The sequence below is a fragment of the Mus musculus genome, chromosome 11 (assembly GCF_000001635.26).
Source record: "Mus musculus strain C57BL/6J chromosome 11, GRCm38.p6 C57BL/6J".
NCBI lineage: Eukaryota > Metazoa > Chordata > Mammalia > Rodentia > Muridae > Mus > Mus musculus.
The window spans coordinates 86,680,312-86,692,658 of NC_000077.6; the positions used below are offsets into that span (position 1 = coordinate 86,680,312).

General features: G+C 41.6%; 2 protein-coding genes across 5 annotated transcripts in view; one reads left to right on the forward strand and one right to left on the reverse strand.

The window, feature by feature from the left end:
* Window positions 1–3,525, reverse strand: part of Vmp1 (vacuole membrane protein 1) — a 99,979-nt gene extending 96,454 nt beyond the window's left edge. For 2 of the 3 annotated variants that reach the window (NM_029478.6, NM_001379041.1), the window contains exon 1: window positions 3,429–3,525. The gene's annotated coding sequence lies outside the window, so the exon portion shown is untranslated. Of the gene's footprint in view, window positions 1–3,021; window positions 3,213–3,428 lie in introns of those variants that run through there. The other variant, NM_001379040.1, reaches the window with a different exon arrangement.
* A 237-nt stretch (window positions 3,526–3,762) lies between these two features.
* Window positions 3,763–12,146, forward strand: Ptrh2 (peptidyl-tRNA hydrolase 2). 2 transcript variants are annotated; one of them, NM_175004.3, is made up of 3 exons: window positions 3,763–3,812; window positions 7,725–7,817; window positions 9,248–12,146. In NM_175004.3, exons 2-3 carry the CDS (start codon window positions 7,815–7,817, stop codon window positions 9,791–9,793), a joined length of 549 nt encoding a protein of 182 aa, NP_778169.1. In that variant the 5' UTR covers window positions 3,763–3,812; window positions 7,725–7,814; the 3' UTR covers window positions 9,794–12,146. The 2 variants fall into 2 exon arrangements, with proteins under 2 accessions (NP_778169.1, NP_001092280.1); NM_001098810.3 differs by lacking the exon at window positions 7,725–7,817.
* Window positions 12,147–12,347: the final 201 nt, after the last annotated feature.

The following is a 12,347-nucleotide window of genomic DNA, read 5'->3' on the forward strand; positions in this document are numbered from 1 at the left end:
CCAGCAGAGGAGAAACTAAATGGGTTCTGTGAAGTTAGTGGAAGTAAAGGTTGAAAACACATCACTCCTTCTTCTATAATGGATTTTTACCTAGAATGGCAGTTACAGAAATGACCCTGAAGATGAAAAATTAATAAAATAGAATATCAGATTTACAGTCGTTCAAAAAGTTCTTTATCTCAAGAGGGAAAAAATGAATACAGGTTTCTCCTATATATCAGTAACACTCAATAAGAGATATGTTACAGGAACTCTGTCACTACTACTAAGTGACATTTCACAATACCTGATAGAATGTGATTGTGGACTGAGAATATTCTGGAAAATATAAGTAATTTTCTTTCCTTACTACATCCTACTGAAGACTTTTAATCTTTTCCTCTGACAGGGTCTTACTATCCAGTACATCCAGACTGGCTTTGAGCGCAATACGCTCCTATCCCAGTCTTCCAAACACCATGGCTTTCTTTTCCTGTGACTCTCACTAAGAAGTTAGTGTCTCTACAATTTACAAGACTAAAGAAGGGAGGGTAGCACAAACATACAACACACAACCCTCTTTCATACAAAGCAAACAGTATTACATAAACTAGGCTATTGCTAAAGCTTATCAGGATGCCTGAGGACAACTTCATAAGAATGGAAAGAACACTTAGGAACTCAGCCTAGGTCAGGCTCTGGCTCTGCCTACTTTAGAAGTCCTCAGGCCAGCCAATTACTGATTGTTTCTGGGTCCTAAGGTTCCCCTCTATTAAACTAGAAGGTGCTACCATGGATTCACAAGACGTAACTACAATTCAAAAATGTTGGTTTCAGTAAATAATGATTCTTACTAAATGTAAGCAAAAGTAGACAACTTCTAATGATTAGTTAATTATACTTGACTAATTTTTAATTTATGTTCATTGGTGTTCTGCCAGAACAAAAACGTCTTCTGTACTTGGGAATTTTCAACTGATAATACATTGCTGAGAAAAGTCAGACTTAAACTCTTAAATGCATAGCTATGCTCATCTTCTAGTCACTTATTAACTAAGATGACTAATTTCAGGCCACTCTTGGCTGGCTTTCTTGTGTTCAAAAGTAGGGCAAAAACTATCACTATAAATATGGGTAATAATATATTCAGGTTAATAAAAAACATGATATAAATCAGCAAGTTTTGCAATACTTCAAAGTAACATATTCTACAGTTACGTATTTCTAGCTCTCTAAACAAAAAGTGATTTCACAAATACCATCTCACTAGACACAATGACAGTCATATGAAATAAAGTGAGTCCTTTTATCAACACAATCTAGAGCAGCTCTGAATGCCGGGTAACTTGCCAATCATCACTCAGTAAGTGCTGGAGCTCAGACTTTAATCCAGGTCATCTGATTTAAAAATAAATTATCTTTCCGAGTACAGTGGCCTTTAATCTCAGTTCTCAAGAGGCAGAGGCAGGTGGATCTCTTGTGACTTTGAGGCTACTCAGAGCTATATAATAAGACCCTGACTCAAAAATAAAATGAGTTGTAATGACCTTAGAAGTCCTAAAAAGTAGTGATTTGAGCCAACATTAAGAAATTGTTGGAAGCCGGGCATGGTGGCGCATGCCTTTAATCCCAGCACTTGGGAGCAGAGACAGGCGGATTTCTAGTTTGAGGCCAGCCTGGTCTACAGAGTGAGTTCCTGGACACCAGGGGCTACACAGAGTAACCCTGTCTCAAAACAACAACAAACAAACAAACAAACAAACAAACAGAAAAAAGAAAGAAGAAAAAAATTGTTGGAAAAGTAAAAAAACAACTACAAAAAGCAAGCAAGCAAACAAACCAGGGATAACACACCAAACAGCAGATAAGAAAGGATTTAGCTGGGTTCAAGGCCAGCCTGGTCTACAGAGCAGGCTGTCTTCCAGAACAGCCAGGGCTACAGAGAAACCCTGCCTCAAAAAAACAAAACAAACAAACAAATAAACAAACCCAAAACAAAACAAAACTGACAAGTGTAAAACAGTTCAAGAACTCAAAACTAAAAACAATAGGAAACAAACAGATTTAAACTAGCTGTAGGTAAATTGGGAAACAGCACCAAACCATTTGCCAGCTTAGTTCAGATATGTGGCTATTTTCTTCTGGAATGCGTGCCTCAGGGATTTAATTGTATTGTTAAATGTATCCAAGGATAAACCCCTTAAAATGCATCTGTGTTTTAGATAACCTAGGCAAATAAGTTAAGCAGAAGAGATTCCCACTTCAGAATCACTTTGCATCTACTCCAACTGATCATGTGTCTGGTACGCCAGCATCTTTCTCCCAAAGGTCAACAAAAACATCACCTCCAATACAAAAATACAGCGTAGTAAATAAGCTTCTTCCCTAAAATCAGACCCAAGGACAACACAATTCTCAGACAATAACAGCTGGAATATAGCCGGACCCAGCACTCGGGAGGCAGAGGCAGGTGGACCTGGTCTACAGAGCAAGTTCCAGAACAGCCGGGGCTACACAGAGAAACCCCATCTCAAAAAATGAACTAAAACAGTTGGAATTAAATTCTTCATTAGGCCAAGAGAAACACTGGAAAAGGTTCTCTAAATGATCAATCTGTCTACGAAACCTCTCACAAGCGTCAAGAAAGAACTGAAAGGTAAGGAATGACATTGCCAATAGACACATACACAGCCGATCTATGCATTCCTGGATTCTTTGCTGGAGTAGAAAAGCAAAAGATGTTTACATAAAATCAACTGGAGGTCATAAGCAACCCATAGCTGCCTAACCCGCTAAGCCCATACACTGTTTGGAATCGTAAAGACCTTTAAGTCCCTATCTTGCTGCAAGTACTTCCACTGCGGGGAAATAAAAATGTTGGGGATCAAGGTTTTGGAAAAAGCGGAGAGCCCTCTTTTTTTTTTTTTTTTTTTTTTTTTTAAATGACAGTCCTAGGAAAAGCTGAGTGGGTCCACAGCAATAACTCTGAGAGGTAATGACCCCTTCCTTTGACTACTCTGCACTGTCGGTACACCCGAATACCTTCGTTTCTCGGAGATATACTTAGCATACTGCGCTAGTGGCCCGGGAGGAGAAAAACCCATTGAAAGGTCCTGAGAATCAGCAGCAGCGAAGACCCTCTTCATTTAACCCAAGGCTCTGGACAGCTCGGGAGTGAGGTTCTCTGAGAAAGCCAAAGCCGGCTTCCAGGTCTGGAACGAACTGTCGCGAGTGTCTGGGTTCAATGTCCCGGTAACCAAGCGCGGAGAGGTGTCCCACATAACCTGGCCACCGCCAGCTGACACAGCCAGTCAGCAGTGACCTGAGCCATCTCAAGTGGAAACCAGCGTGTTCTGCGTCTGCATCACCCAAGTGCGGGAGCTGCGGAAGCGGCCGAGCTGTGGGAAAGCTCGGCTTGGGCTCCGGACTCCCCGCTTTCGCTCACCTACCCGCTCAGACCCCGGCTTCTCCGGATCGCAGGATCCTGGAAGCGGCTCACAACACCGACTCTCACACCCGCCGCTGGGCTCCAGCCAACCGGAACTCGCTCGCGTCACTTCCGGTCCGGCTCCTTTAAGGAGCCCGCCTCCAAAAGAGAAACGTTCCCCCACCCCCACCCCCTCCTTTCGGCCACCGGGAGGTTCCTCGCGGGATTTCGGTTCGGCTTTCTCGGTTCGGGCTCTGTGGGTGTGACAAGAAGAAGGATGACTGCGCTTCGTAGTTTCTGATCCGGAACTAGTTTTTCAGGAAACCCGGAAGGAGTAGGTGGCGCGCGCGAAGCGTGTTCCTTGTTCTGGCTTGGAGACCTGCGAGGTGAGCGAGACGAGCTCCAGGTAAGTCTCGACTCCTTCTAGGACGGTGCAGAGGAGTGTAGTTCTTAATGGCTCTACTGAAAAGCATCTTATCATCTTACCCCACGGTCGGCCTCCCCCTAGCTACTTCATAAATTGTCTTCCGCCCCGTGGCTGCTGCCTGCCTTGCCTACTCTGCAAACCTTTGGAAGAAGCCAAGATAGAACCCAGAATTTTAGTCGCTGGCAACACCTCCTCTTAGAGGTGGCATTGATACGCTACCCTAGCGTGAAAAAAATGGAGAACAGGCCTCACACTATACATTTTAAATATCCGTCTTCGAATTGTTGAGCCCAGCTTGGAAAAGGAAAAGAATTCTAAAGATGGATTCAAAAGTATTTTTATTTATTGGTATTGCGGTGCATGCACGTTGTGCATGGTGAGCAAAGCGCTCTACTCTGAAGCTATTGTTAATCTCATGGATTCGAAGTGGAAGACCACTGACCCAAATCATGGCCAGATTAATTAAAGCAAACTTTTTATTATTATTATTCGTTTACACGGACTATTTCTCCCAAAAGGCAGTGTTCAAGAGATCAGCACTGGACATGGGGAAAATAAGGATTTTTATAGTTCAGGAGTATTGGTTTCCAAATGGGGGATTTGGCATATAAACAGTGTTAATAGCAGCGGAAAGTGAACATAAGTTGGTCATAACAACCCTCTGAAGTAAGACATGGTTGCAAGGTGGTCAGTAATAGCCTTTGGAAACAAAGGCATAGTTGCCGTTTCCAGGAAAAGGCAGATCAAGAATATTTAGCCATATGTTGCTCTGTGACACTAATCTCTACCACATTGGACAGCATAGGGACAGACAGAAGGGCCAACTATGTACGTGTGTGTAATATTATCCATATTTCCAGGCAAATAGGTAGTTTTGCTTAGGAGACTGCAAACTGTGAGAAAGGTCAGGTGAGCAGTGGGTGGAAGTTGAGTTAAATAACTCAGAGGAAGGTTTAAAGTTTTAAAAGTCAGCAGGGAGTGGTGCACAAAACTCAAGAATGAAACACAAAAAGAAAGAACTGTGGTAGCAATGACAGCCTGTCTGGTTCTTTAGCAGTTTGGATAGAATAGTATATTACCCATCCTGTAATAGACGCTATGTAGAGACGTTAACTTTCCCCAAATCTGATTTGCTTATTTTACAACCTAGAAATTGTGAGGACTCCTAATTCTACCTGGCAGGCAGCTATCAAACATTTGTTGTATTTAACTTCTCTTGGTCTTAGGTTCTCTGTTCCCCCATCTTTTGTTTTGGATTTTGAATGCTTTCTTCATTAAAATGGGCAGACAATGTTTACTTTGAAAAGATTATGAAAAGGGAGCTAGGTTTCAGGATACATAGCTAGAATCCCAGCTACTGGGAAGGCTGAGGCAAAAGGACCATGGCAAGAGCAGCCCAGGCAACCTTAGCAAGGTGCAGTGTAAACAGAGGCAGGGATGAGGCTCAGAGAGTCCTTGCCTAACATGCAGGAGGCGCAAGAGCAGTAGTTCTCAACCTGTGGGTTGTGACCCCTTCATATGGGGTCATATATCAAATATTCTGTGTATCAGATATTTATATTATGTTTCCTAGCATACAATGTAGCAAAATTATAGTTATGAGGTAAAATGAGATAATTTTCTAGTTGGGGGTCACTATAAAATGAGGAATTCTATAAGAGGTTACAGCATTAGGAAGGTTGAGAACCACTATAGAGTCTACCCCAAGCATGCAGAGAGGGAGAGAAGAGGGTCAGTGAGCTGCCTCCTCACCAGGTGAAGACAAGCCTACAACCTCAAGTTAATCCCTGGGGCCCACATAGTGAAAGAAGAGAACACATTTCCAAGGAAGTGTCCTGACCTCCACACATTCTTATCTGTATTGTATGCACCTATGCTACACACACACACATACACACACACACACACACACACACACACACACACACACACACACACGCACATAGACTCACCATAGCTTTCAAACATTCCCTTGCCAGTTCCTTTCTATCTTGGTGTCCTTTTTTATCCATCAGAGAGGCCTGTTATTCCTAGACTTGGAGTGGATCCTTCTTGGGAAATCTGTACGGTCGTACATTTAGAATATGGCTTCCCAGGCCTAAATCCATCACAGTTCTGTTAGACTTCTTTATTCACCTTAATAGCTATTCCAAACCTTTGTTATATTTTCATATCTGATGTTTCATTTTTCTTTAAGAAAATAAGAGGCATCAGTTTTTAGTTTCTGCTTCAAACACTAAAGATATATTCTGGCTAAGTGCATTTTCTTTATATACACATTTCGGTGTCTCTTTCTCTCTGATTTTCCTAGCCAATCTAATAGGAAAGTCAGGCTTTTATCTACTCATTGGGATTTATTTCAGCACTCTGGAAGGTCTATGCTTCTAACCAAGTCTAATCCAGACAACCATCATTTGTTGCTTCTTTTTTTCATTGTTACTGTCTTTAGAACTCCAGCACACCAACCATGTGGCTGGTATCCCTGAGAAAATATTTATGCTTTAAATAATCCTACATCCAGATCAGTGTCTTTGCATTATAAAATGACCTCTCATTTTGGGAGCTAATACTTACATCATATAACCCTATGAATAATCAAAGCACATATACAGACTCTAACACACTTGTAATTACTAATTCACTTGGATTTAAATAGATAGCTGAACCATCTAAAGTTTCTACTATAAACTTTGTCCTGGTTTTGAACTATATAGTTCATGTGCCTACCTGATCTATAAATGAGTTTTATGGTATTTATCTGTATAGTGACTAAGAACTGTAATTAAAGATTTGGTAGAGTATTTGTCTGACATGCATGAATGCAGGGTTTGATTCCTAGCACAAGTGCCTGGGAAGTGGAGGCAGGAAGATAAGCAGTTTGGTAAGCTTTGGCTTCCTGGGGAGTTCAAAGCTAAGCTGGCCTATGTTAGACCCACTTTCAAAAGCCACCTTAACAATAAACAATCAAACAAAGCAGAGTCAGCTGTGGTGGGACATGCCTGTAGCTCCAATGCCAGGGAGGCCCGGGGCTCAGGCAAAGGAATTATAATATGAAGTTAGCCTGGTTTACATAATGAAATCCTGTATCATAAAGAAAAAAGCCCTGGACTCAAGCTATCATTGCTTGACTCAAGTACTATAGGAATACAATCTAGTGGAGGATTAATGCTCTACCCAATACACTTGTGTGTCAATAAGTTTTAGTTGTTTCAGCAGCTTTGTGCCAGGCTTGTGATTCCAGCTACTTGAGAAAGAGAGGTAGAAAGATGACTGGTTCATAGTGAGACCTTGTTTCAAAATAAAAGGTAAAAAGAAGTCTGGGCATACAGCTTGGTGGTAGAACACTCGTTTAGCCTGGGTGAGGTCCTGGATCAACCCCCATTGCCTCTACAGAATTTACTTCTGTCATGGGAAGTTCCCTGTGCTGGGCAGAAGCCCCTCAGCTTGCTGGGATCCCATCGTGACTCAACTGTTGGCACTTTAGTTGCCTGGAAACAGACAAGGATATATTAACCCAACAACATGCCAGCAGTATGAGGCAGGAGACATACACAGAAACGAGGTCAGCTTGGGCTATAGAGTGAAACCATCTCATAAAACAAAGAACAAAGCAAAATAAAACAAAAAAAATCAGAATAGTCTAATTTAAAAGTATGAATATCTCCAAGCAGTAGTGGTGCACACCTTTGATCCCAGCACACAGGAGGCAGAGGCAGGTGGATCTCTGTGAATTTGATGTCAGCCTGGTCTGCAGAGCTAGTTCCAGGACACCGAGGGCTACAAAGACAAACCTTATCTTGAAAAAATATTTTTAAAAAAATCTACATTTGATAGTGTGAATGTCGTGGTATGTGAATTTTTTTGGTTTATTTGTTTTTGTTTTTCTGACAGGGTTTCTCAGTGTGGCCCTGGCTGTCCTGGAACTCACTCTGTAGACCAGGCTGGCCTCGAACTCAGGAATCTGCTCAACTGCTGGGATTAATGGTGTGTATCACTGCCACCACCCAGCTATGAAATGTTTTTAAGAAATAGTTTGTACTGCTATGCTATTCTCAAGTGAAAATCTTTGGTAATTTATAATCTATTATATTTGCCATATATTAACATGTCTTTATGAGTAATAAAAGGGAAATTTTTGATAAAATATGAGTTTCCAGCCTGGCGGTGGTGGTGCACGCCTTTAATCCCAGCACTTGGGAGGCAGAGGCAGGTGGATTTCTGAGTTCAAAGCCAGCCTGGTCTACAAAGTGAGTTCCAGGGCAGCCAGGGTTACACAGAGAAACCCTGTCTCGAAAAACTAAAAAAAAAAAAAAAAAAAAAAAATGAGTTTTCATCAGTTCCACTTAGATTGTGCATGCTTAGTTCCCAGGGTGTCACTTAAGCGCTGTAAAAATGGTCACTTCATGCATACAAATGCTTGGACACTACACTACACTACACTACACTACACTACAGGAAGAAACTGATGACAAACAGGAATCCAAGCCAGGCTTGTTGCTCATTCTTGTAATCCCAGCATTGGAAGATTGAGGCCAGAGGACTGTAAATTCAAGGCCTGTCTGGATTGCAGGGCACTGTAGAGTAGAGCCCTGTAGAGGGAGGGAAGGAGAGAAATGCCTGCAGGATAGTTACACTTCTAGGAAAAAAAAAAAAAAAAAAACAAAAACCTGAATTTAAGAGCCCTACTTCAAATACTTTTGTTCAGATATAACATGAAGTTGTGTTAAGACCTTGGATAAGTTTCTTATCCATGTTAATTTTAATTTCTAATGCTGCAACTTTGCTTACAGCATCGATTCGTGGCCTAGTGTACCTTCCACAGGTTTACTGTGATAATGAGAACCACACTGTACTGTCTCCATTGAGGACCACTGTGTTATGAAGACACAGATCTGAACTGCTTTCCAGAAAGGAGCAGAATGTTATTTCTTATTGCTTTGGATATTTTAGGCATGTTGTCCAAGCCATCATTTCCTTTACTCCACACAATTTAAGACTGAATAGTATAGTGGGTTGGTTTTGTTGTTGTTTAAAGATTTATTTATTTATGTATGTGAATACACTGTAGCTGTCTTCAGACACAGCAGCAGAGGTCATCAGATCCCATTACAGATGGTTGTGAGCCACCATGTGGTTGTTGGGATTTGAACTCAGGGCTCTTAACTGCTGAGCCATCTCTCCAGCCCTATAGTGGGGTTTTTAAACAAATTTTGCTGACTGTTGAAAATGAACAAAACTATTTCATGTGGGTCTTTGAATCAACTAGTACTTGGGGATGGATGGAAACAGGGTCCATGCATAAAATCCTGCATGACTTAGTTTGGTTCTAAAATACTGCTTGCTGCTTGTGGGTAACTTATCTGAATAGTGTGAAACTTCAGTTCTAGATAATACCTTTTTTCTTTTCTCTTAAGATGCTCTCCAAGTTCTTGACTATGGAGTATTTGGTTCATCCTGGTACACTCAGCTTGGCTGCTGGAGTTGCTTGTGGCATGTGCCTGGGCTGGGGCCTCCGGAGCCACCTTGGGATGTTCCCCCAGAACTCAACAAGTGAGGCAAATAGAGACACAGAGACTGGAACTGAAGCAAGCATCTTGGGAGAGAGTGGGGAATACAAAATGATTCTTGTGGTTCGAACTGACCTTAAAATGGGGAAAGGGAAGGTTGCTGCCCAGTGTTCTCATGCTGCCGTGTCTGCCTACAAGCAGACTCAAAGGAGAAGCCCTCAAGTGCTCAAAGAGTGGGAGTACTGTGGCCAGCCCAAAGTGGTGGTCAAAGCTCCAGATGAAGACACCCTCATTCAATTACTCACCCATGCAAAAACCTTGGGACTGACTGTAAGTTTAATCCAAGATGCTGGACGTACTCAGATTGAACCAGGTTCTCGAACTGTCCTGGGAATTGGGCCAGGACCAGTAGAACTAATTGATGAAGTTACTGGCCACCTAAAACTTTACTAGATAAGCTTTTGCTTGATGGAGATTCTGTCCGAAGACTATGGAGCCTGTCAGTAACAATAAATGCTTAATTCTTGTCCCACTTTAAAGTCTGTTCCCATGTTCCTCTATCATGTACTAGACCATTAATATCTTGAGCTTAAAATACTATTGAAGGGGTAGAGAGATTCCTCAGTGATTAAGGGCACTTGTTCCTCTTGCAAAGGATGCTGGTTCAGTTTCTAGTATCTGGATCTCAGTTTACAAGCATCCAGATCCAGTTCCAGGGAATCCAACACCCTCTCAACCACAAGGTATACACAGTATACATATATACACGCAGGCAAGTCCTCAAACATCCAAAGAGTACATAAAGAAAAAGGAAGTCTCAAGAATAAAAATACATTCTCTAAATGCTCCTGTGGAGTGATAGGGTCTCAAACAGATTGGAAGTGAGACAGTGCCTGTAATGACGCTGGGTGAGAAGGAGGCTGCGTTTCCCAGGTACAGTTAGGCCCCTGTGTGTTGATTACTCTTTTCTCAAACCATGCTGTTGTCCTTTGCCTTTTTGAGGATCTGGTTCAAGAAATCATATTGTAATTTTTTTCTGCTGCTACTTTTTGAATGGCTGTTAACCTCTTTTTATTATTAACAGATCATTGCATAGACTCACTGCAATTTTGATTTAGATATTAACTAGCTGGACTTTTTGAGGTGGTCTCATACTGTAGCTCAGGCTAATCTTTAACTTGTGGAAATCCTCCTGCCTTGACCTCCCACCTGGGAGGGATGGAAGTTATGAACCATCATACCCAGCTACTCTCTAAATTCATTTCTATTTCAAAGTTGAAATTTTATGATCTATGTAGCATTTTGTTGTTTATTTCTCCAGATCCACCTGGGCTAAGGTATTTCACAGCTGTTCTAATTCATAAACTGAAAATTCCTCTACTTTAACAGTGAGACCTGTGAGTTTGTGAAGTGATAAGGATTTACAAAGTGTAAATGTGAGAATTTATGGGAACTAAAGGACTGTAACTGTACCCAGCCAGTTTCTCCTAGAAATTTCAGGACCTAAATAATTTTATTATTTTAGGGCACTTTTTCTCCCCGTATCCCTGAGCCTGGAACTCACTATGGAACAGGCTGATCTAAACTCAGAGGTCCTCCTACCTCTGCCTCCCAGTGCTGGGATTAAAAACATGCACTAGCATGCCTGCCTACATAAAGCTTTCTTGACAGTTTGCTAGAATTCATTTTTCTTGATAGTTCTAAAAGATTGACAGTGATTTCCAAGTTCCTTATATCCTTTAAAACTATAAATGATGTTAAGGAAAGTAAGACCGTAAGTAGGAACTAAGCAGAATGATGAAGACAACTGTAGGCAGTCTCCAAGTTAAAGTGCTTAGTGCATTTTTATCCTACGGAAGCATAAATGGTACAGGACCAATCGCAACACTGAATGATGCCACAGTAGCAACAGTTTCTAGACAGAATGTTTATACATGAGTCAAGTGATGCAACCACATGTAACTGAGTAGAACTCAATCTTAAATACATGGTTATGACTCAGGTAATTTATGAGGCTTGCTGCAGACAAATGGTTCCACACTAAAAGACTAGATTCCCAGCTGGGGTGGCTGATTCAATGACCTGTAACAAGCTGGGCCTTACAAGGACATAGTAAAACTTGTTAATTCTGGTGACAAGTCACGGTATTTTTCTGGTTCACCTGCTCTTGGTATATACTTCATAGGACTTTCAGAGTAGTTCTCAGAGCATACTCTGCAGAGCACAAGAGTTTGCTACCTACCTGTTTTCACTAGCTTAAATGAAAGGGATTCCCGGTTCTAGTGTGTTCCTGCTGATGGTCCACATGAACAAGGAACCATCAGATTCCTCAGCCCACATTCACAATAAAGTCTCACTTGGCCTGATGAAGCAGTTAAAAAGAGCAGTATTTTTTTTTCCCCAGCGTAGGTAGGGGAAGGGCTTTGGGAACTGAAAGCTGGGCAATAAGAAGTCTTTAGGGAAGTCCTCCTTGGTAGGTGGCCCATGCTCCTGTAGATGGCCCCACATGCTTTCAAACAGTGTCAGCATTGATTGAACTCAGTGCACTGTTATGAAAGAGATCAACCTGAGAGGGAGATGCGTAAGGGTTGGGGTGCTAGGCTCATATAGTACACTGTATACTTGTATGAAAATTTCAGCAAATAAAAAATGATTAAAAACATTTTTTACTCATGACTATTTGTGTTCATATCTTTGTCTAAAGGGCTGTTGTCTAGTTTGTGAGCTCAGCTAACTTCATAGAACATTTTTACTGAAACAAGAGGCTGGAGAGATGGCTCTGCAATTAAAATCTTACACAAAATCCACGTTTGGTGTCTGATTCATGACTACCTGTTTCATCAGAGGACCCAACACAGACATCAACACTCATGTTAACATACCTACATGTTTAACTAAAGCAAATGAAATTAGGGCTGGTGAGTTGGCTCAGTGGTTAAAGGCTGATGACATGAGATTGATCTCTGGAACCCACAAAGTGGAGCTATCACGAGTCCACACAGACAAA